The sequence below is a fragment of the Oncorhynchus kisutch genome, linkage group LG10 (genome assembly GCF_002021735.2).
Source record: "Oncorhynchus kisutch isolate 150728-3 linkage group LG10, Okis_V2, whole genome shotgun sequence".
In the NCBI taxonomy this organism is placed as follows: Eukaryota; Metazoa; Chordata; class Actinopteri; order Salmoniformes; family Salmonidae; genus Oncorhynchus; species Oncorhynchus kisutch.
Window position 1 is genome coordinate 49,939,000 of NC_034183.2, and position 25,299 is coordinate 49,964,298.

Sequence of the window (25,299 nt, forward strand, 5' to 3'; positions counted from 1 at the left end):
TTATTCAAGTGTGTTAACTTCTGTGCAACATGAGTAGGGCGCTAACATGATGCCTTATCGAGAAAGTAACAAAGTTCCAGTATACCGTGCAACACGAGACGTTATGTTATAAAAACAAACATTTTGCATCGTCCTTGTTTTTAGTTCCTCACTCCGTGAGTTAGTCTTGATATCTGTCCCGGGTTCCCCGTTTGCATGACAAGACTGAGAGAAGAGCCGAATGTTGTCTGTGAGAGAAGAAGAGTGTATAGTACAGTCACAGTGAGTCTTTTGAAAGGAGAGAGGAGAGAGAGGCTTAACAACTGTACCAGGATCCTCTTTCTCCCCCAGGGACTACCGCCAACGCTGCTGCTGCTGCGAGGTATGCAGCCGCTTCTCTTTCATGCTCTGCCCTATTTTTTTCTCTCTCTTTATCTCACTCACACACACACACACACACACACCCCTCTGATTGACACGTTCACTTGTACACACACGCACACACACACACACAAACACACTCGCAGACAAACTCACAGACAATCCCTCTTCTTCCTCTGCTTTTTTCCACTTTCCCCTTCTACTGTTCTACTCTACAACACAGACACCCCCGCCCCCTCACCAACTCCTCTGCTGGCCTCATCCATTTACCTTGTAGCACTACAATTATTGGGGCGTTTAAATATTTCAGAGGGAAACAGCGGCCTCTATCCCATCCAGGCTGTTCTCTGGCGAGAGGGTAAATGGCGGGAGTGTAGCACTGGGAGACGTACGTTCACTAATTCATAGCTCCCTCTGGGTGATCTAATGGCCCATAGTCTCCCTCCGGGTGATCTAATGGCCCATAGTCTCCCTCCGGGTGATCTAATGGCCCATAGTCTCCCTCCGGGTGATCTAATGGCCCATAGTCTCCCTACGGTTGATCTGATGGCCCGTAGTCTCCCTCCGGGTGATCTAATGGCCCATAGACTGCCTCCGGGTGATCTAATGGCCCAGATGGGTGTGTGGATATCAGTAGTATATGGTACTGTGGGTTAACTCCACAATGTATCAGTTTGTTTGCTATTTTCTTCAACTTCAACGTGTGTGTGTTGTGTGTACGTGGTTAAAAATACAGTTGAAGTCAGAAGTTTACATACACTTAGGTTGGAGTCATTAAAACTCGTTTTTCAACCACTCCACAAATTTCTTGTCAACAAACTAAAGGTTTGGCAAGTCGGTTAGGACATCTACGTTGTGCATGACACAAGTAATTTTTCCAACAATTGTTTACAGACAGATTATTTCACTTATAATTCACTGTATCACAATTCCAGTGGGTCAGAAGTTTACATACACTAAGTTGACTGTGCCTTTAAACAGCTTGGAAAATTCCAGAAAATTATATCATGGCTTTAAAAGCTTCTGATGGGCTAATTGACATCATTTGAGTCAATTGTAGGTTTACCTGTGGATGGATTTCAAGGCCTACCTTCAAACTCAGTGACTCTTTGCTTGACATCATGGGGAAATCAGCCAGACTCCAGAAAAGAATTGTAGACCATGACAAGTCTGGTTCATCTTTGGGAGCAATTTCCAAACGCCTGAAGGTACCACGTTCATCTGTACAAACAATAGTACGCAAGTATAAACACCATGGGACCACGCAGCCGTCATACTGCTCAGGAAGGAGGTGAGTTCTGTCTCCTAGAGATGAACTTACTTTGGTGCAAAAAGTGCAAATCTATTCCAGAACAGCATCAAAGGACCTTGTGAAGATGCTGGATGAAACAGGTACAAAAGTATCTATATCCACAGTAAAACAAGTCCTATATCGACATCATCTGAAAGGCCGCTCAGCAAGGAAGAAGCCACTGCTCCAAAACCGCCATAAAAAATCCAGACTACAGTTTGCAACTGCACATGGCAGGACAAAGATCGTACTTTTTGGAGAAATGTTCTCTGGTCTAATGAAACAAATTAGAACTGTTTGGCCATAATGACCATAGTTATGTTTGGAGGAAAAAGAGGGAGGCTTGCAAGCCGAAAAACACCATCCCAACCATGAAGCACGGGGGTGGCAGCATCATGTTGTGGGGGTGCTTTTCTGCAGGGTCGACTGGTGCACTTGACAAAATAGATGGCGTCATGAGGTAGGAAAATTATGTGGATATATTGAAGCAACATCTCAAGACATTAGTCAGGAAGTTAAAGCTTTGTCACAAATGGATCTTCAGAATGGACAATGACCACAAGCATACTTCCAAAGTTGTGGCAAAATGGCTTAAGGACAACAAAGTCAATATATTGGAGTAGCCATCACAAAAGCCCTGACCTCAATCCCATAGAAAATTTGTGGGCAGAACTGAAAAAGCGTGTGTGGGCAAGGAGGCCTACAAACCTGACTCAGTTACACCAGCTCTGTCAGGAGGAATGGCTACCAAATAGTAATTGAGTGTATGTAAACTTCTGACCCACTGGGAATGTGATGAAAGAAGTAAAAGCTGAAATAAATAATTCCCTCTACCATTATTCTGACATTTCACATTTTTTAAATGAAGTGGTGATCCTAACTGACCTAAGACATGGGATTTTTACTAGGATTAAATGTCAGGAATTGTGAAAAGCTGGGTTCAAATGTACTTGGCTAAGGTGTATGTAAACGTCCGACTTCAACCTTATACATTATTGTTTTTTTGTTTGTTACTCTGTCTCTGTGACGCGACCCTCAGATCCGACACTAACACTAATGGCCCTCTCAGCCAGCCAAACAGGACCATCTGTCAGCTAGGGGTCAAATGGTGCAAGCACAAGGTCACGCCAGGCAGACAGACCGGTCAACAGGGCCCTGGGGGGATAAGGGAAATATGAGAGTCCTCTGCCACTCGCCGTCCCTCTGACCCCCCCCCCCCCTCTCTACCATATAACCCCCGCCCCGTCACAGTCTGGTCAGGTGATCAGCACTCCGTGTGATCGGCTCTTACAATGAGCAGTTAAGGAAGCGGCAAAAACACGTTTTAACCTTTTATTTAACCCTTAAATGCACAATATGTAGAAATCGCTCCTCCTAATTTGGGTTTATGTTGCAAAACAAGCAGTGTATAGTGTGGAGGGTCGCTGCGCAATCTAAACCGCTGTGAAATGTATTTTCAACAACCAAAGATATCATATTTTTAGCTGCTTTGAAGCCGGTGTACAAAACGGAAACAAAAAATATGCTAAAGCTAAACTTAGCAACGGGAAGCATAGAAATGGAGCACAAACAACAGATCTGCTGCTTGTCAGACATGCTTTCAAAGAGAATGAAAGATCTATAACTAATATTTCTATGTGAATTTGGTTCGGTCACCCGAAATGCGCCGTACTGGACCTTTTTAACAATCGCTCTTTTGGTCAGTGTTGTGCTGAGATCACCAGGGTGGCGGGTGATGTGCTGCATGGAATTGAAATTGTATGCTCGATGATCCAATAATTACTAATAACAAGAACAGAAAACGCGAAGAGTTAAGCCTGATTCAGAGAGAAAAGGCTTTGCTTTATTCAACGACAACAACAAACTCCTGGTCATGCTTTGCCAATGGCTTGCCCACAGTTAGCATGCCTCCCATGAAAACACTTGTGTTTGGAATCGAGACTAAGCAAAAGGGAGGGAGTGGTGGCGAGAGAGGACATACATCATTTTGCCTGATGGGAGTTCTGGAAAGAAAGAGGGAAGGAAAAAGTCATCCTGTGTGATGCTGGTGTCTAATTGAGTCTGCCTTCCATGGATCCTCAGATCCTCACAAAGTTCTACAGCTGCACCCTCGAGAGCATCCTGACTGGTTGCATGACTGGTTGCATTACCGATTTGGTATGGCAACTGCTCGGCATCCGACCACTAGGCGCTACGGAGGGTTGTGCGTACTGCCCAGGGCATCACTAGGGCCCAAGCTTCCTGCCATCCAGGACCTCTATACCAGGCAGTGTCAGAGGAATGCCCTAAAGGAGGAAGACTCCAGCCACACTAGCCATTGACTGTTCTCTCTGCTGCCGCACGGAAAGCGGTACCGGAGTGCCAAGTCTAGATCCAAAAGGCTCCTTAACAGCTTCTATCACCAAGTGATATGACTGCTAAACAGTCAATCAAATGCCTACCCAGACTATTTGCATTGACCCTCTTTTTTACGCTGCTGCTACTCAATGCTTATTATCTATGCACAGTCACTTTACCCCTACCTACATGTCCAGATTATCTCAATTACCTCGACGGGGTACCGCTACACCTATAGCAAATATTTGCTGCGCACTTTGAAAAATAATAATTCTGCATTGTTGGTTAGGGGTTTGTAAGTAAGCATGTGCAACATGAGTAGGGCGCAAATACAAATTGATACGATTTATTAAAGTAGACGTCAGTTTGACTGAGTGGGGAACTCCCTCTCTGAGATCCAAGTCAAGATGCACTTTGGAGCCATTCATTAGAGTCCAGCCATGTCCTTGATCAGGGTGAACTGCCATAGGCGCCTTGTCGGCCTCTTCTCAAATGTCTCCATTTTAGCTGAGATGACCAGAATGCTCGCAGAGGCTAGTCGTTAGCGACGCTGGCTCACTGTAGCAGGTAGTCATCGCCTACCTGGGAGGATTGATTAGTGATGAGCTGATCGGTTTGTCTTTCATCTCGTAAAATCCTGGGTTTTGTTGTTGCACATTGTTGTTGTTTAATTCAACCCATTGGTGTCTGGGACCAGTTTGGGTGGCGCACAGCCCCCAGGCGTGCAGGTCGAGTTCCATGCGAGGACGAGGACGTCCCGATTTCACCCTCTTAATGTGCAACTCCTACAAGAGTCAGGATTCACACAAGGACAGCTTGGCAGAAAAAATAGGTCAGACCAGGGAACGGGGCTGGCGAGCACACAAAAAGACTGAGTGCGAAGGCAGGAGAGGGAAGGAGAGAAAGCGAAGAAGTGTGAGAGGAACAGCGATGGAGAGGGTGAGAAAATGGACGGAGTTTATTGTGAAATAAGCAAGGGGAAAGAGGAGGAAAATGTCTTACTTGTTTGAGATGTCTTACTTCCTGTGTTTGTTTTTTTTTTTTTTTACCTTGAAACGTGTTGGTTTGATACCGTATAGCAGCACAGCATCAGCGTGTCCCTCTTTCTTGTCACCTACACCGTATCTCTCACCACAGCGCTCTTTCATCTTGTTTCTGAGCCCGCGTTCTCTGTCGCCCCTTTCTTGCCTGTGTGTCTACCTGCCCAAAATACCTCCCTTAGCTGGCACAAAGACGGCACTGAAGCCTCAACCGTCACTCGTTTCCTCTGTGTGTGTGTTTGTGTGTGTGTGTGCACGCGCACGCCTGGAGAGGAGATAAAGACTTCACATCCTCCTCTCTCTAGTCTTCTTTCTGTCTCGGTTAGGGCTGGTGTATTTTCAGTGACACCCTGGTTTATTTTGAACCCAGGAAACACCGGCTGGTTTAGGCGGTGGATAGACTTGGAAAGATGCAGCTGAGCATAGACCGGAAAAGTAGATGAGGCTCAGGTTCAAATGGGATATAGAACTGGTACCATTCATCATAGTGATCGACTAGTATCTAGACATCCTATAAAAAGTTTAGTAGACTAGTATCTAGACATCCTATAAAAAGTTTAGTAGACTAGTATCTAGACATCCTATAAAAAGTTTAGTAGATCCCACGCAGTAATCCTCAAAGTTGTTCCCGGGAAATCAATTGGCAAATTGACCTGCAGGGAAAACGCATTCACTTCCCCCTCCACACACCTGAACCACTGTTCTCGGTGTCCAAAACTGAACGCATTGTAGAGACGCTGTCATTACCTCTGATTCAGGATCTGTGCTAAATGACAAAGAGTGATGGGGTGATCTTGTAGCATTTGGGCTAGTCTGAATTCCAGCATCCAGAGAGCCAGACCTTTTCCATTGTGTATTTGTCTAGTTTTATTCCTTTTCTTGTTTTTCTATGTTTTGTATTTGAGCTATTCAGAGCGACCGAGGACACTAGAGGAAGTGCCTTGGCAGGACAACAACAGGCAGTAAATGCATTGTTTTCTCATCTAGTTTTTTTGCTTCTCTCCCTTGTATTTATGCTCCCGGGTGGCTCAGTGGTCTAAGACACTGCATCTCAGTGCAAGAGGTGTCACTGCAGTACCTGGTTCGAATCCAGGCTGCATCACATCCGGCCGTGATTGGGAGTCCTATAGGGCGGCGCACAATTGGACCAAAGCGAATATAATGGTGCTTTGGCGTGCCATGTTTTCTAGTGGTCCTGTTCTTCGTCTGTTCCGAACCCAGCGATCTCCTCTCGTGATCCTAGATGGTCTCTATCGTTTTTCGTCATCCTCGGTTTCGCTCTCTTTCTCTCTGTCTCTCTCTCATGTTCTTCCGGACTCTCCGTGTCTCTCCCCCCCCTCCTCAACTTTCTCCTCTCGTTTCATTCTCACACACAGCAAAAACTTTGTCTGTTTTGAAATTAATACTTTGTAGACCTAGGATGATTTACCGTAAGTATGGACACACACACTTCCCAACTGACTCTCTCATCACACACATTCTCACACACACACGCGCGCGCACCCACACACGCACCCACACACGCGCGCACGCACACACACACAAAACTTTAATGGTTTTGGAATCCCCCCCAGCCCCTATACCGGTGTTGTTGTTGGCACCTATCCAGCACTTATGGACTGAGCTTGCAGAAAAAAGAGGGGGGGTGCAGACACTGGAATGTGTGTTATGTCAGGAGATATAGAGGGGAAGCCGGTAAGGGCGGGGACCGGAGATGACGGGGGGGGGGTCAAAGGGGAAAGGGCAGGGGGGGAACATGGCTGGGGATTGGAGGACAGAAGGACAGGGGGGAATAGCAAATGTGGGGGGCAGGGTGTTAGGTATGTAGAGAGAGAATGGAAAGGATCTGGAGAGGGAGAGAGAAAAGGAGAGATGCAGGGGGAGTTTAACGTAGCGGGAGGGAACGAGATGAGAGTGGAAGGTAGAAGAATGTGTGGGAGTTTAGTGTGGTAATGATGGAAACAAGTACGATTGTACGCTGAGAAGTCTCTCACAAACACACACATACTAGAACATGTAGGACAGATTCATGCATCAACTTTCACATGGTGGGTTAGGGCCAGAAATATGTGTGTTATTGGGTCAGGTGTGTGTGTGTGTGTGTGTGGGTGTGTGTGTGTGTGCGTGTTCCTTCCCCTTTTTGTTCTCTCATGCTGCCTTGCGAGTCCTGGGGTAAAAGTAGAGCACTTACTGACACTCCAGTGTTCAGTCTGACCCCTAAGCATAACACACACATACTAGGAGAGCTCTGAAAGATTGAAGGTGTGTTGTGTGTACATGAATGTAACCTGTATGTGAGTCTGTGTGTGCGTTCAGGGTCTGCCTCTCACATTCTTCCACGTGATGTAATCCCCTCTTCCAAGAAGTGGAGGAGATTACACGATGGACTGTGATTACAAAGATGACTGTTTCTCATCACACTGAAGGCATGTGCCCCTTTTCATAACGCATACAGTCGCTAGTGAAAGTCTACACGCCTTACAGTCTTCACATTTGGCTGCCTTAAAATGTCATCTAAAAAAGGGATTCATTTAGATTTTTCCTAATGATTTATGTGACCTACTCCACATTTTCAAAGGGAAAGAATTTATTTTTTCTCCAAATTTTAAAAAAATAATTAAAAAAATTATGGAGAAAAAAATGAAATGAGGAAGTATTGATTGCCTTCCCACCCCAGAGTTAATATTTGATGGAAACACCTTTGGCAGCCATTACATGAAAGGGAAGTGGCTCTTATTGTCATTCACTCTCTTTCATCCTAATTCTCTTTTGATCTATTTAAATCTCTCACTTAAACTCCGTCTCCCTCTTTCTCTCTCTCTCTTTCTTTCACTCTTCTCTCTCTCTTTCTTTCTCTCTCCCTCTCTGCCTCTCTCTCTCTGCCTCTCTCTCTCTCTCTCTCTCTCTGCCTCTCTCTCTCTCTCTCTCTGCCTCTCTCTCTGCCTCTCTCCCTGCCTCTCTCCCTCTCTCCCTCTCTCTCTGCCTCTCTCTCTCTCTCTGCCTCTCTCTCCCTCTCTCTCTGCCTCTCTCTCTCTCTCTCTCTCTCTGCCTCTCTCCCTCTCTCTCTCTGCCTCTCTCCCTCTCTCTCTGCCTCTCTCTCCCTCTCTCTCTCTCTCTCTCTGCCTCTCTCTCTGCCTCTCTCTCTCTCTCTGCCTCTCTCTCTGCCTCTCTCTCTGCCTCTCTCTCTCTGCCTCCCTCTCTCTCTCCCTCTCTCTCTCCCTCTCTCCCTCTCTCTCTGCCTCCCTCTCTCTCTGCCTCTCTGCCTCTCTCTCCCTCTCTCTCTCTGCCTCTCTCTCCCTCTCTCTCTCTGCCTCTCTCTCCCTCTCTCTCTCTGCCTCTCTCTCCCCTCTCTCTCTCTGCCTCTCTCTCTCTCTCTCTCTCTCTCTGCCTCTCTCTCCCTGCCTCTCTCTCTGCCTCTCTCTCTCCCCTCTCTCTCTGCCTCCCTCTCTCTCTGCCTCTCTGCCTCTCTCTCCCTCTCTCTCTCTGCCTCTCTCTCTGCCTCTCTCTCCCTCTCTCTCTCTGCCTCTCTCTCCCTCTCTCTCTCTCTGCCTCTCTCTCCCTGCCTCTCTCTCTGCCTCTCTCTCTCCCCTCTCTCTCTGCCTGCCTCTCTCTGCCTCTCTCTCCCTCTCTCTCTCTGCCTCTCTCTCTCCTCTCTCTCTCTCTGCCTCTCTCTCTCCCCTCTCTCTCTGCCTCTCTGCCTCTCTCTCTCTGCCTCTCTCTGTCTCTGCCTCTCTCTCTCTGCAGTTACATCAGAAAGTGTGGCAATGATTTAAGTGAGCTGTGTTACAAGTGACCTACCCAATTACCAACTCTGGTTCCACTGAATCTTTCATACAGTCCACTTGTTGCAATGTGCCGTTGTCACTCATTTCCACCATGTCTTAATCGGTGATTAGGCTAAGTAATAGCATAGTTGCATGTCTTTAAGATCATCCAGCCCTATAGATTAAGATAACCTAATCTCCCACTCCTCTCTCTCTCTCTGTCTCTCTCTCTCTCTCTCTCTCTCTCTCTCTGTCTCTCTCTCTTTTTCTCTCTCTGTGCAGCCATAGAGACCCAGAGCACCAGCTCGGAGGAGATAGTCCCCAGTCCTCCCTCGCCGCCTCCTCCCCCGCGAATCTACAAACCCTGCTTCGTTTGTGCGGACAAGTCCTCGGGATACCACTACGGGGTCAGCGCCTGCGAGGGCTGCAAGGTGAGACACTTGGCCATGCTCTTTTTCTTTCCATCCATCTCGCGCTGTATCTCTCTGTCTTCACCTCCCTCTTTGCCCCGCTCGCTCGTTCTCACTCTTCCCTCACCTCTTCCTCTATCGCCCTCTCTCTCTCGCCCTCTCTCTGTCTCTCTCACCCTCTCTCTTTCGTCCTCTCTCTCTCTCTCTGTCTCTCTTTCTCTCTCTCTCTCTCTCTCTCGTCCTCTCTCTCTTTCTCTCTCTGTCTCTCTCTGTCTCCCTCTCGCTCTGTGTCTCTCTCTGTGTCTCTCTGTCTCTGTCTCTCCCTCTCGCTCGCCCTCTCTCTGTCTCTCTCTTTCTCCCCCCCCCCCCTCCTGGGCGCTTTGTGCCCCAGGACTTGGGGAACCTGGACTCTCAGGCCAGTGAATGACTTTAAATATCAGTCAAGTGCTGAGGAGAGATTCAAGCATGTACCAGAGATATACACCACTGCCATAACTGTGTCGACTGCCTAATCTATACTATATTGTCTGGAAAAGCACAGGTTGGTGCTCGCCTAACTAGTGCGACGACACAGTTCCCCCTCCCATGTGTGTGCGTGTTTGATGGTTAGGTAGGCGCACAGTCCTCTCCTGTTCCCACGCAAACCCTTCTTCTATCTCTCCTGGAAGAAAACGCACGTCTTCTTTAAATTTGCATGGTTGTTTTTTCTCTCCTGTTTTTTTTCCTTTCCTTGGTTGTTTCTCTCTTTTGGGTCCTGTGTATCTGTGGTCTACTTTTCATCTTTGTATTTTGTATTTTTTTCTGTTGCCGAAGGCTTCTATCTCTCTTTTTACATTTTTTTTGTTGTTGTTGCAAATTGGAACGCTCATTCTCCCCACACACACACACTCATGCCCTTCCCCCATATTTAGGGAAATTGGCTGTCTGCAAATGTGCAGTCGTTAGTTGTCATCCCTCATAATAGAGCTGTCAAAACAGCAGAGGGACACGAATCAGCATACACAACCAGTCTATTATTGTACACCAGACCTCTATTGATGTACACAGGCATCCAGACCAGTCTATTGATGTACACAGGCATCCAGACCAGTCTATTGATGTACACAGGCATCCAGACCAGTCTATGGATGTACACAGGCATCCAGACCAGTCTATTGATGTACACAGGCATCCAGACCAGTCTATTGATGTACACAGGCATCCAGACCAGTCTATTGATGTACACAGGCATCCAGACCAGTCTATTGATGTACACAGGCATCCAGACCAGTCTATTGATGTACACAGGCATCCAGACCAGTCTATTGATGTACACAGGCATCCAGACCAGTCTATTGATGTACACAGGCATCCAGACCTGATGAGTATCTCCACATCCACTCACGTAGTGTGGTAATATTGATTGACCCCTTTTTTTTTATAAAGATAAGCAATTAATGACTGTATAAAATAAATTATTAAAATACTGAGCTATATTGTATGCCACATTTTGGGGTGAATTACATTTTTTATACAAACACAACAGATTTTGTTTAACAGGTAGTCATTTTTCTTCTCAAAAAGGTAGGGGTCAAAATGATTGACACCCATAAAGATTGTTGTATGTAAAAGTAGTCAAAAGTTGAGTATTTGGTCCCCTATTCCTAACATGCAATGACTACGTCATCGTTGTGACTCTACAAACTTGTTGGATGCATTTGCAGTTCGTTTTGGTTGTGTTTCAGATTACTTTGTGTCCGATTTAGAAATGAATGGTAAATAATGTTTTGTGTCATTTTGGAGTCACTTATATTATAAATCAGAATAGAATGTTTCTGAACACTTCTACATGAATGTGGATGCTCCCATGATTATGGATAATGAATTGTGAATAATGATGAGTGAGAAAGTCACAGAGGGTCAAAGATCATACCCCCAGGACATGCCAAATAACAGGGGAAGTTAGCATGTATACAGCCCACTCCAAAATGACACTACATTATTTACCATTCATTTATTTTGGACACAAATTAATCAACAAAAAAAAAACGAATTGCAAATGCATCCAACAAGCATGAACAAAATGGGCCCACTAGGACCATAGGCTTTTATTTTCAATTTGGATTATTTCACCTTTATTTAACTAGGCAAGTCAGTTGAGAACAAATTCTTATTTACAATGATGGCACTATGGGACTCCCAATCACAGCCGGCTATGACACAGCCTGGAATCGAACCAGGGTCTGTAGTGACGCCTCTAGCACTGAGGTGCAGGGCCTTAGAGTCACTCGGGAGCCTAGCGCCACTCGGGAGTCCAAAAAGAGAGTGTTTTCATAAAACCCTTTCGCAATGGCAGGAGAAGAGCAAACAGACCTTCATTCCATTTCTACAAGATCTGACTTGTTTGTGTTGAAAATCCATGTTTGACCAATCCACAGATTTAGGTAATAAAACTAAGATATCCAATCAGATGGAACCAGCCGCCATCTTAAAGAAAGGGGGTCACCTCGACGTGTGAAGACCTGAGGTGGTGGGCTGGGTACAATAGAGATAAGACCGCATTCCTGAGAAGGCACAAAGGACATCCTTGCATACCGTGTCATCAGAGTTCACTCTGAACCACGACAGATAACCACAGAGATCACGTGTGTAGATGGCATCAGAGTTCTCTTCAGGGAAGAAGTTTCGAATACAGATGCCAATCACGGCTGCGGTAGCATTATTCTCTCACACATTCCAATAGTCAGTCCGCTAGATAATGTGCGAGAGAGAGCCAAGATTTTGGCCCCTCAACAGGGGGAAGGGCTGACTGGCCCTTCAGTATTTGACTTGTGTTCCTTGGCCATTTGCCATGCAGAGCCAGAGGTGACAGAGAGCCCATAGATTAGGGTAGAAGATTTAGCCATGTTACATACACACAACATACTGTGACCCCTGTGCATATACACAAGTAATCTCTTTTGTACACATGCACACACACACGCGCCCCCCCCCCCCCCCCCCCCCAGGCTGTTACCGGGGGCTAGGATTAGTGGTGCAGCTAAAGAGGCTTTACAGGATGGGGAAGGCAGGACACGGTGTGATGTATAGAGTGGAATGGTGTACGGGTGTTGACCCCCCCCCCCCCCCCCCCCACGGTAAAAGGTCGCAGGCTCCCGTGGGTCGGCCAGTGGCCAGGAAGAGATCAGGGGTCGGCCGGTGGCCAGGAAGAGATCAGGGGTCGGCCGGTGGCCAGGAAGAGATCAGGGGTCGGCCGGTGGCCAGGAAGAGATCAGGGGTCGGCCGGTGGCAAGGAAGAGATCAGGGGTCGGCCGGTGGCCAGGAAGAGATCAGGGGTCGGCCGGTGGCCAGGAGGAGATCAGGGCTCGGCCGGTGGCCAGGAGGAGATCCGGGGTCGGCCGGTGGCCAGGAGGAGATCCGGGGTCGGCCGGTGGCCAGGAGGAGATCCGGGGTCGGCCGGTGGCCAGGAAGAGATCCGGGGTCGGCCGGTGGCCAGGAAGAGATCCGGGGTCGGCCGGTGGCCAGGAAGAGATCCGGGGTCGGCCGGTGGCCAGGAAGAGATCCGGGGGTCGCCCGGTGGCCAGGAAGAGATCAGGGGTCGCCCGGTGGCCAGGAAGGGATCAGGGGTCGGCCGGTGGCCAGGAAGAGATCAAGGATCAGATATAGGTCCACAGAGTCCTGTCAGGCTGTTCTCTCTCTCCTCTCCTCTGTCTCACCCTTCTCTGCATCTCTCTTTTTCTTTCTATCTCTCTCTGATACTCTTTCTCTCTGTATTTTCATCTTTCTTCTGCTCTTTATCTACCCGAACACTTCCCCATTGCTCTGTTCATTCTGCTCTTTATCTACCCGAACACTTCCCCATGTCTCTGTTCATTCTGCTCTTTATCTACCCGAACACTTCCCCATGTCTCTCTTCATTCTGCTCTTTATCTACCCGAACACTTCCCCATGTCTCTCTTCATTCTGCTCTTTATCTACCCGAACATTTCCCCATGTCTCTCTTCATTCTGCTCTTTATCTACCTGAACACTTCCCCATGTCTCTGTTCATTCTGCTCTTTATCTACCTGAACACTTCCCCATGTCTCTCTCTCGCTCGCTCTCTATCTACCTGAACACATGCACAGAACAGCTGGCTGGTGTGTTTACGGACATATTCAATCAATCCCTATCCCAGTCTGCTGTTCCCACAGCAGAGGGCCACCATTGTTCCTGTTCCCAAGAAAGCTAAGGTAACTGAGCTAGACGACTACTGCCCCGTAGCACTCACTTCCGTCATCATGAAGTGCTTTGAGAGACTAGTCAAGGACCATATCACCTCCACCCTACCTGACACCCTAGACCCACTCCAATTTGCTTACCGCCCAAATAGGTCCACAGACGATGCAATCTCAACCACACTGCACACTGCCCTAACCCACCTGGACAAGAGGAATACCTATGTGAGAATGCTGTTCATCGACTACAGCTCGGCATTTAACACCATAGTACCCTCCAAGCTCGTCATCAAGCTCGAGACCCTGGGTCTCGACCCAGCCCTGTGCAACTGGGTACTGGACTTCCTGACGGGCCGCCCCCAGGTGGTGAGGGTAGGCAACAACATCTCCACCCCGCTGATCCTCAACACTGGGGCCCCACAAGGGTGCGTTCTGAGCCCTCTCCTGTACTCCCTGTTCATCCATGACTGCGTGGCCACGCACGCCTCCAACTCAATCATCAAGTTTGCGGACGACACAACAGTGGTAGGCTTGATTACCAACAACGACGAGACGGCCTACAGGGAGGAGGTGAGGGCCCTCGGAGTGTGGTGTCAGGAAAATAACCTCACACTCAACGTCAACAAAACTAAGGAGATAATTGTGGACTTCAGGAAACAGCAGAGGGAACACGCCCCTATCCACATCGATGGAACAGTAGTGGAGAGGGTAGCAAGTTTTAAGTTCCTCGGCATTCACATCACAGACAAACTGAATTGGTCCACCCACACGGACAGCATCGTGAAGAAGGCGCAGCAGCGCCTCTTCAACCTCAGGAGGCTGAAGAAATTCGGCTTGTCACCAAAAGCACTCACAAACTTCTACAGATGCAAAATCGAGAGCATCCTGGCAGGCTGTATCACTGCCTGGTACGGCAACTGCTCCGCCCACAACCGTAAGGCTCTCCAGAGGGTAGTGAGGTCTGCACAACGCATCACCGGGGGCAAACTACCTGCCCTCCAGGACACCTACACCACCCGATGTTACAGGAAGGCCATAAAGATCATCAAGGACAACAACCACCCGAGCCACTGCCTGTTCACCCCGCTATCATCCAGAAGGCGAGGTCAGTACAGGTGCATCAAAGCTGGGACCGAGAGACTGAAAAACAGCTTCTATCTCAAGGCCATCAGACTGTTAAACAGCCACAACTAACATTGAGTGGCTGCTGCCAACACACCGACTCAACTCCAGCCACTTTAATAATGGGAATTGATGGGAAATTATATAAAATATATCACTAGCCACTTTAAACAATGCTACCTAATATAATGTTTACATACCCTACATTATTCATCTCATATGTATACGTATATACTGTACTCTATCATCTACTGCATCTTTATGTAATACATGTATCACTAGCCACTTTAACTATGCCACTTTGTTTACATACTCATCTCATATGTATATACTGTACTCGATACCATCTACTGTATCTTGCCTATGCCGCTCTGTACCATCACTCATTCATATATCTTTATGTACATATTCTTTATCCCCTTACACTTGTGTGTATAAGACAGTAGTTTTGGAATTGTTAGTTAGATTACTTGTTGGTTATTACTGCATTGTCGGAACTAGAAGCACAAGCATTTCGCTACACTCGCATTAACATCTGCTAACCATGTGTATGTGACAAATGAAATTTGATTTGATTTGATCTCCAATTGACTCAAATGATGTCAATTAGCCAGAAGCTAATTAATTCATCAGAAGCTTCTAAAGCCATGACATAATTTTCTGGACTTTTCCAAGCTGTTTAAAGGGACAGTCAACTTAGTGTATGTAAACTTTTGACCTACTGGAATTGTGATACTGTGAATTATAAGTGAAGTGAAGTGATCTGTCTGTAAACAATTGTTGGAAAAATGACTTGTGTCATGCACAAAGTAGATGTCCTAACCGACTTGCCAAACCTATAGTTTGTTCACAAGAAATGTGTGTAGTGGTTGAAAAAAACAAGTTTTAATGACTCCAACCTAAGTGGACGTAAACTTCCGACTTCAACAGTATCTGTTGCTCGAGGAGTCGGGTCTCGCTCTACTGTTGTATCTGTGCCTTGTGTTTGATGCTGATTGGCCCTGTGTTTGATGCTGATTGGCCTGTGTAGGGCAGCATGATCCCATAAAGCATCAAACACACACCACTAGCACAACAATAGAGACCTTTCTGTTTTACTTAGTACTTACTGCTAGTTTTCCATGGATTCCAAGTTGGCCTGATACCAATGCCAGCTGTTATGAAGAATTTGCTGTTCGAATCAGTGGGAGTTGAGTCTATATAAATGTGATAGCACGGAGACTTACCCAGTAAAAGGGCTTAACTGGAATGGAGAGATGTTCATGGTTGTGCCACCTGCCATGCCAAGCAGTGCCGTTGCCAAACTGGGCACAGGAATCTCCTCTGGCATGTGGAGAGGGCATCACCCACCACATTGGCAGTGCCCCTGTCGTGACATGACTACCTTCTGCTGGGAGGGTAGGCTTACATACAGTATGTTCACTATGTGACCGCACCCAGTGAAGCGGGGCTAGATTCACGCCCCATCATGTCCACACGGACTCCATCCCCGGCTGCATTCAGTTGCTTTTCCCTGCCTTCACAAAGCCCACAAGTCAACGAAACCAGGGCCATTTGGCACAAAATTGCCGACATCGGATGTGCTATGTTTGCTAATGTATGGTACGTTTCAAGTCATCCATGTTGGCTCTGCTGATCCTGGTTGAGGGCAAAGGGAGGTCAGGGAGGGGCTTGACTGGTCACCTGACCTTCATACAGGGCTCAGAGCAGAGGAGTGTTTTGCCTGGCCTGTGCACACTGCCGAAGCCATACCAACTCTGCTCTGCCACCACACACACACACACACACACACACACACACACACACCAGCTCTGGTCTGCCGACATTAGGGGCTGTCGCCACTTAATCTCCCCCACAATTGTGTGTGGGCGTGCGCGCTGGAGTGGATTAGTGATATTGCTGGGCAAAGCGCAGCACCAGAGGGGCACACAAATCGCCGCCACGAGCAGTACTCTTAGTTGCTGCAGGGCATCAGTTCATTATCCCGTGCATCTGGCTGCAAATCTGTCCGCGTTTGCTCTCCATTTCTCTTTCTTTACAGCCTGTTTACTCGTCCCTTTCTGTCCGTTTGTAATTTGCCCTCTGTTTACGTTTGATATGTTTGTTTTGTCGGCTTGCCTGTCTTGTCTATTACCCTCTACTCATCGTCTGTCTGTCTGGTCTGTCTGTCTGTCTGTCTGTCTGTCTGTCTGTCTGTCTGGTCCTTTTTTAACAGTGTTTTGTCCATCTGTATGTTTTCGTTCTTTTCCTGTCGTTTTAAATATTAATCTGTGTTTTCTGTAAAAATCTGTTTTCCTATTTATTTCACATATCACCGTATCCTCTGAGTGGACAAAACATTAGGACCCCCTGCTCTTTCCAAGGCATAGACTGACCAGGTGAATCCGGGTGAAAACTATGATCCCTTATTGATGTCACTTGTTAAATCCACGTCAAATCGGTGTAGACGAAGGGGAGAAGACGGGTTAAAGAATGATTTTTAAGCCTTGAGACAATTGAGACATGGATTTTCAGTTTCCTGTGTGTATGAAGAACGGTCCACCAGCCAACTTGACACAACTGTGGGAAGCATTGGAGTCAACGTGGACCAGCATCCCTGTGGAACGCTTTCGACACCTTGTAGAGTCCACGGTGTTCTGAGGCTGTCCTGAGGGCAAAACGGGGTGCAACTCTATATTAGGAAGGTGTTCCTAATGTTTGGTATGCTCCGTGTGTTTCTGTCCAGCACCCTCTGCCTCTCCGGATGCCACCACTCACTCACCCCGTCACGATGACAGGTTCATAGGTCAGCAACAAAGGCTCTCCGCTTCTGTTGGTCTCTGTATGAATGACTCCAACACACAAACGCTATGAAATCGGCACTGTTCATTGTCAATGTTCTGATCGGTAACCTTGATCAAGACATTCACAACATGCCTTGTGTTTAACGAACATGCCGTTGTATTTGCCAAACGTCTCGCGCGCACGCACACGTACCGCACTTCAACACAACAGGCTGAAAGCTTCCCACACGACTTGCCTGTCAGTCTCTCGCCGCCATCGTCTCTGTGGGTGAGGAGGGCAACAGCTGGGGCTTCGTCTTCCCTTTAGAGAGTAATTAAGAGGAATGGGAGTTAATTTGAAGCTCCCCCAATGCCACCAGGCCCTGCCTACCCATAAGCCCCTTAAGGGATTAACCAAGGGGAGCTCATTGGCGCTTAGACTGGTGAGTTAATGCCCACACAGTGTGGCACAACTAACCTAGCCCCTGGCCAAGCTAGGCCCACACAGCCGCATAGACACACACATACACACACAGACACATGCGCAAACACACTTAATGGTCCCATGTAGCTCAGTTGGTAGAGCTTGCAACGCCAGGGTTGTGGGTTCGATTTCCCACAGGGGACCAATACAACAAAAAGAAGGTACAAAAATGTGTGCACTCAGAGCGTAAGTCGCTCTGAATAGAAACATCTGTTGAATGACTAAAATGCCAACTGTTAATGCCCCGCGAACGTTCCCACACACACACACACACACACACACACTTTTCCCCTTCAAATTGCGCTATTGGCACCTAAAGTGTGCACGCGCTGCCAAAGCTTGCACACGTCCCTCAGCTTAGTGGGTTGTAAAAGTCAAGTCCTGAAATATGTTAACAGCCTGGTTTTAAAATGCCCAAATAGCAGAGTGTGATCGGGCATGATTCAGAGTGGAGCGTGGCACGTGCGGCGGTGGTGCCACGGTTAGTCACTGTGGAGAAACACGTGGCTGGACAATACGCTCTGTGACACAGACACACAGAACGGGAAGTTGAACACTGTGCGGGCACTCATTTTAAGGAAGTCCATGTGTCGCATTGAGTCACTGGGTGGTGTGTGTGTGTGTGTGTGTGTGTGTGTGTGTGTGTGCGCGTGCGTGTGTGTGGGCGCGTGTGCGTTACATATTAAGGCTGGGAGTTGCAAAGGACCTCTCTTTACGATACCACAATACTTAGGTGCCGATATGATGCGCATCAAGATTCTCACACTTCTATATGTATTGCCACTCGATACCGCAATTTTTATTGAGACTCGAACGTATTGCTCATCGTATGTCCGCTGCAGAGAGACGAGAGGGAGAGAGAGAGACACGAGGAAACGGGTTTTGGCCAGTCGTGGAAATAAATGTGCTGAAAACCAATTGGCTCCATGTTTAAAAAAAGAAGATGGGAGTACTGAGCTATGAAGGACAAATACTGGGTGCAGGTACAGCCGACCTGGCGCATAAATAGTATTGCGGTATTGTTAAAACGATACGACATATCGTCAAAAAATTATATCCTGATATGTAACTAATCACTATTACCTACGTACCGATGTTATTGTCACTCGCCCTCCATAGGTCAACATGAGAGCTTTGGGCCAATACACGCCCACACGTTTGAACGTCACTCACCAGCATGTTGAGCGCCGTTGGATGTTAGAGCCTGTCGTCGATGCGGGTGTCCTTTGTCATGTGACTTGTTGACACCGGTGGTTATTCTATCCTTCCGTCTTCCACACATAAGCTGGCCTACTCTAGTTGTACTATCTCAATGACGCCGCTGCTATCAGAAAACGAGCCTTTTAGGTCAATAACCTTTTATGGCTGCTCTGTCTCTCTCTTTCAGTTCCGCGACGCTACGTTGGGCATCGAAGCATGTCATTCTTAGGCGTATATTGTCAAAGCAAAACCAGAAAATAACAGCAATATTTCTCCCCTTCTCTCCCGCTTATTATTATTATTTGCATTTTTTTATGAGCAAATAAAGCAAATGTTAACACCCGACCTCTCTTCTCCTCGCAGGGTTTCTTCCGGCGAAGCATCCAGAAGAACATGGTGTACACCTGTCACCGAGAGAAAGGCTGCATCATCAACAAGGTCACCCGCAACCGCTGCCAGTACTGCCGCCTGCAGAAGTGTTTAGAAGTGGGCATGTCCAAGGAGTGTGAGTACTACTACCTGTCTCTCTCTCTCTTTCTCACCCCAATCCCCACTATTCAATTTAAGGGGCTTTATTAGCATTGGAAACATGTCTCTCTCTCTCGTGTGTCTCTCTCTCTCTCTCTCTCTCTCGTGTGTCTCTCTCTCTCTCTCGTGTGTCTCTCTCTCGTGTGTCTCTCTCTCTCTCTCTCTCTCGTGTGTCTCACTCTCTCTCTCGTGTCTCTCGCTCTCTCTCTCTCGTGTGTCTCTCTCTCGTGTGTCTCTCTCTCTCTCTCGTGTCTCTCTCTCGTCTCTCTCGTGTGTGTGTGTCTCTCTCTCTCTCTCATGTGTCTCTCTCGCTCTCTCGTGTGTCTCTCGCTCTCTCTCGTCTGTCTCTCTCGTCTGTCTCTCTCTCTCTCTCTCGTCTGTCTCTCTCTCTCTCTCTCGTCTGTCTCTCTCTCTCTCGTCTGTCTCTCTCTCTCTCGTCTGTCTCTCTCTCTCTCGTCTGTCTCTCTCCTCTCTCGTCTGTCTCTCTCTCTCTCGTCTGTCTCGTCTGTCTCTCTCTCTCGTCTGTCTCTCTCTCGCTCGTCTGTCTCTCTCTCTCTCTCGTCTGTCTCTCTCTCTCTCGGCTGTCTCTCTCTCTCTCTCGTCTGTCTCTCTCTCTCGTCTGTCTCTCTCTCTCTCTCTCGTCTGTCTCTCTCGTGTGTCTCTCTCTCTCTCGTCTCTCTCTCTCTCGTCTGTCTCTCTCTCGTCTGTCTCTCTCTCTCTCGTGTGTCTCTCTCTCTCTCTCGTCTGTCTCTCTCTCTCGTGTGTCTCTCTCTCTCTCTCGTGTGTCTCTCTCTCTCTCTCGTCTGTCTCTCTCTCTCTCGTGTGTCTCTCTCTCTCTCGTCTGTCTCTCTCTCTCTCTCTCTCTCGTGTGTGTCTCTCTCTCTCGTGTGTCTCTCTCTCTCTCGTGTGTCTCTCTCTCTCGTGTCTCTCTCTCTCTCTCTCTCTCTCGTGTGTCTCTCTCTCTTGTGTGTCTCTCTGTGTCTCTCTCTGTGTCTCTCTCTCTCTCTCGTGTGTCTCTCTCTCTTGTGTGTCTCTCTGTGTCTCTCTCTGTGTCTCTCTCTCTCTCTCGTGTGTCTCTCTCTCGTGTGTCTCTCTCTCGTGTGTCTCTCTCTCTCTCTCGTGTGTGTCTCTCTTCGTGTGTGTCTCTCTCTCTCTCGTGTGTGTCTCTCTCTCGTGTGTGTCTCTCTCTCTCTTCGTGTGTGTCTCTCTCTCTCTCTCGTCTCTCTCTCTCTCTCTCATCCTCTCTCTCTCTCTCTCTCTCTCTCTCTCTTCTCGTGTGTGTGTCTCTCGTCTCTCTCGTCTCTCTCTCTCGCTCGTCTGTCTCTCTCTCGCTCGTCTGTCTCTCTCTCTCTCGTGTCTCTCTCTCTCTCGTGTCTCTCTCTCTCTCTCGTGTCTCTCTCTCTCTCGTGTCTCTCTCTCTCTCGTTGTCTCTCTCTCTCTCTCTGTCTCTCTCTCTCGTGTGTCTCTCTCTCTCGTGTGTCTCTCTCTCTCGTGTGTTCTCTCTCTCTCTCGGTGTCTCTCTCTCTCGTCTCTCTCCTCTCTCTCTACTCCGTGTCTCTCTCTCTCTCTCTCGTCTGCTCTCTCTCTCGTGATCTCTCTCTCGTCTCTCTCTCTCTCGTGGTCTCTCTCTCCTCTCGGGTGTCCTCTCTCTCTCTCGTGTCTCTCTTCGTCTCTTCTCTCTCTCGTGTCTCTCTCTCTCTCGTTGTTCTCTCTTCTCTCGTGTACTCTCTCTCTCTCGTGTCTCTTTCTTCTCGTGTCTCTCTCGTGTCTCTCTCTCTCTGTGTCTCTTTCTCTCTCGTGTCTCTCTTCGTGTCCTCTCTCTCTCTCGTGTCTCTCTCTTATTCTGCGCTGATCTTACATCGCTGTTGGTCTCTTCTCTTTCTCTCTCTCGTGTCTCTCTCTCTCGTTGTCTCTCTCTTCTCTCTCTTCGTGTCTCTCTCTCTCGTGTGGTCTCTCTCCTCTCTCTCTTCTCGTTGTCTCTCTTCTCTCTCCTCGTGTCTCTCTCTCCTCTCTCTCGTCGTCTCTCTCTTCACTCTCGTTGTCTCTCCTCTCTCTTCTCCGTGTCTCTCTCGTCTCTCTCTCTCTCGTGTCTCCTCTCCTCGTGTCTCTCTCTCCTCTCTCGTGTGGTCTCTCTCCCTCTCGGTGTCTCTCTCTCTCTCCTCTCTCTCTTGTGTGTCTCTCTCTCTCTTGGTGTGTCTCCTCTCTCTCTGGGTGTGTCTCTCTACTTCTCTAACTCTGTGTGTCTCTCTCTCTCGTGGTCTCTCTCTCTCTCGTGTCTCTCTCTCTCTCGTCTCTCTCGTGTCTCTCTTCTCGTGTCTCTCTCTCGTGTCTCTCTCTCTCTCGTGTCTCTCTCTCTCTCTCGTGTCTCTCGTGTCTCTCTCGTGTCTCTCGTGTCTCTCTCTCGTGTCTCTCGTGTCTCTCTCTCGTGTCTCTCTCTCTCTCTCTCGTGTCTCTCTCTCGTGTTCTCTCTCTCTCTCTCTCGTGTCTCTCTCTCTCTCTCTCTCGNCTCCGTCCTGCTCCGTCCCCCCGGTGCATGTTTTGGTTTTTGCCATAGCACTACACAGCTGTTTGAAATAATCAAAGTTTAATGATGGGGGGGGGGGGCATCTCCGTTTTCCTGTGTGTGTGTGTGTCAAGACTGAATGGAGCGCCAGGCTAATAGTTATTTAATGGCTTCATTAGGTTGTGTTTTCTGGGCCCACGCTGGCAACACACACATAGTGAACAGTGCTACGCTGCCCTGAGGAAAGAAAGCAACACACATAGTGAACAGTGCTACGCTGCCCTGAGGAAAGAAAGCAACACACATAGTGAACAGTGCTACGCTGCCCTGAGGAAAGAAAGCAACACACATAGTGAACAGTGCTACGCTGCCCTGAGGAAAGAAAGCAACACACATAGTGAACAGTGCTTCTCTCTCACTCTCACTCTCACTCTCACACTCTCACACACACACAATTCCATTTAGTGGTTGATGTGTGTGTTCCCCTGCCATACATTGTCTGTCTTGTCTCTTTGGTTGGGGTTGGCACGGCTATGTGATGATTGTGAGGTCAACCTGGAGGCATTAACTTTCACATATCCTCGGGAATTGTCATTTGAGCCTAGAGGATAACTCTCTCCGTCTCTCCCTCTCTCTCTCCATCTCTTCATCTCCTCTCTCGCTCTCAGCGGTGAGGAACGACAGGAACAAGAAGAAGAAGGAGGAGAAGAAGCCAGAGTGTACGGAGATCTACGTGCTGAGTACCGAGACGGAGCAGATGATCGAACGCGTTCGCAAGGCCCATAAGGAGACTTTTCCCTCGCTCTGTCAGCTGGGCAAATACACCACGGTGAGTTATATATACACACATGTTATATATACACACATGCGCGCACACACAAGCACATGCACACACACCGACAAGTTACACGTACACAAACATGACCCTCACTCTGCCAATATGTTTTGGGTACACCAAACGCTGACAAACATACACTCCTTTCACTCTCAACATGCCAACCGGTGTATTTGTAGAATCACAGAATAAAATGCATCCCTCTACCCCCCCCCCCCCCCCCCCCCCCCCCATATAGAATAACAGTGCAGAGCACCGCGTGGCTCTAGACGTAAACCTGTGGGATAAGTTCAGTGAGCTGTCCACGAAGTGTATCATCAAGACGGTGGAGTTCGCCAAACATCTGCCAGGCTTCACCACGCTCACTATCGCTGACCAGATCACCCTGCTCAAGGCTGCCTGTCTGGACATACTGGTGAGGAGACGCATCAGGACACACACACACACACTAGGACACACACACACACATGTAGGACATACATATATTTATTACAAACAGCAAAACATCTACAAAAGGGAACACCAATATACAATATCTTCGTGCGCCACCTCCCTTTCCAACTACCTCCGTGGCCGTGTGGTTAGTGTCCGTCCTGAGACTGGAAGGTTGTGAGTGTGATCCCCGGCCGAGTCATAAAAAAAATGGGACCCGATTCTTCTCTGCTTGGCACTCAACATTAAGGAGATAGATTGAGGATAAGGCCCTGCAGTAGTCCAGCATCCTGTCCAGGGGGTGTACTTGTACATCAAGCTTCCTCATGCTACAGAAACAGGAGATAGATTGAGGGTAAGGCCCTGCGGTAGTCCAGCATCCTGTCCAGGGGGTGTAGTTGTACATCAAGCTTCCTCATGCTACAGAAACAGGAGATAGATTGAGGATAAGGCCCTGCAGTAGTCTACCATCCTGTCCAGGGGGTGTACTTGTACATCAAGCTTCCTCATGCTACAGAAACAGGAGATAGATTGAGGGTAAGGCCCTGCGGTAGTCCAGCATCCTGTCCAGGGGGTGTACTTGCATATCAAGCTTCCTCACGCCACGGAAACAGAAGATCTACTTCGATGAGCCAAGGCTCGTCGCAAGACTGACTAACTTCCTCCTTTTCCCCTCCTTCCCTCCCTCTACATCTCAATCCCTCCATCTCAGATTCTGAGGATCTGCACGCGCTACACTCCAGACCAGGACACCATGACCTTCTCAGACGGGCTGACCCTGAACAGGACCCAGATGCACAACGCAGGCTTCGGCCCGCTCACAGACCTGGTGTTCGCCTTCGCCCAGACACTCCTCCCTCTGGAGATGGATGACGCCGAGACCGGCCTGCTCAGCGGCATCTGTCTGCTGTGTGGAGGTACTGCACCCTCTGCTCGGATTCCAACCCAGCGCTGCACTCCTGTCAGGGTCCGGGAGTTGAGCTCAAAAGAGGCCGATTTGTCATTGTTTTTCCAGCAAATTAGTACAAACAAGTCTCGGCAACTAGTGTGTTTTGTCAGCTGTGTGTATTACTGGTGTAAAGACGTGAGTTTGCCTAATACTGCATGTGGGTAATGCTACTGTTATCATGCCACTGTGTGAATCATGCCACGGTTGGGCGTGCTCTTTGAGCGTACAGATTGGGTATTAAGGACGTGTTTTTCATTGTTTGTGTGTGTGTGTCTTTGTTGCGCGTGCTTGTGTGCGTGTGTGTGTGTGTGTGTGTGTGTGTGTAGACCGCCAGGATCTGGAGCAGGCAGACAAGGTGGACGTACTACAGGAGCCCCTACTGGAGGCTCTGAAGATCTACGTGAGGAAGAGGAGGCCTCACAAACCGCACATGTTCCCCAAGATGCTGATGAAGATCACGGACCTCAGGAGCATCAGCGCCAAGGGTGAGAGAACACGCCTGTACACTGCATTGTTGTTGTTTTTTATATAGGGTAGCTTTAGTGTAGCTTAAACTTCTTCCAGTGTGAAGTCATTGGTAGCTTGGGAAACGGTATTGTTTTATGTTGGTGTTGACTTGATATTTTGGCAGTTACCTGTATGTGCTTGTTATACAACTTAATCCACAGTTATTTCATTTTTTTTAGAAACTATTGATCCTCTGTGGCTAAATTATGTTCTTTTGGTGTATTTTAAGCTTTGAAAGTTGGCTCCTGTGATTGTATATTTGTTGTTATTATTTGCCTCTTGGGCCCCCTGCGGGGTTGGGCCCAGGGAATTCAGCCTCTGTAAACCCCTGCGTTAGTCCAGCCCTAGTCTCAGTGCAGCAATACTGCCGTTTATAGCTATATCATGCGTCATTTATTTGAAGATAAATGTTTATGGTCTTACATACGACATTTTGTTGTAGTGGCCCGAACCTTGTGGGACACATAACACATGACCCTCTCTCTCTGCCTCTCTCTTCTTCTCCCTCCCCTCCCTCCCTCCCTCCCTCCCTCCCTCCCTCCCTCCCTCCCTCCCTCCCTCCCTCCCTCCCTCCCTCCCT

At 48.2% G+C, this 25,299-nt stretch overlaps 1 protein-coding gene across 3 annotated transcripts in view; it reads left to right on the forward strand.

Annotated features, from left to right (window-relative positions):
* The window catches only part of LOC109898305 (retinoic acid receptor alpha), a 180,120-nt gene that overhangs the window by 151,483 nt on the left and 3,338 nt on the right, over positions 1 to 25,299 (forward strand). For all 3 annotated transcript variants that reach the window (XM_031833878.1, XM_031833879.1, XM_031833880.1), the window contains 6 exons: positions 9,075 to 9,223; positions 19,329 to 19,470; positions 22,665 to 22,825; positions 23,070 to 23,246; positions 23,976 to 24,180; positions 24,539 to 24,697. In XM_031833878.1, coding sequence (XP_031689738.1) covers positions 9,075 to 9,223; positions 19,329 to 19,470; positions 22,665 to 22,825; positions 23,070 to 23,246; positions 23,976 to 24,180; positions 24,539 to 24,697 — 993 coding nt within the window. The remainder of the gene's footprint in view (positions 1 to 9,074; positions 9,224 to 19,328; positions 19,471 to 22,664; positions 22,826 to 23,069; positions 23,247 to 23,975; positions 24,181 to 24,538; positions 24,698 to 25,299) is intronic.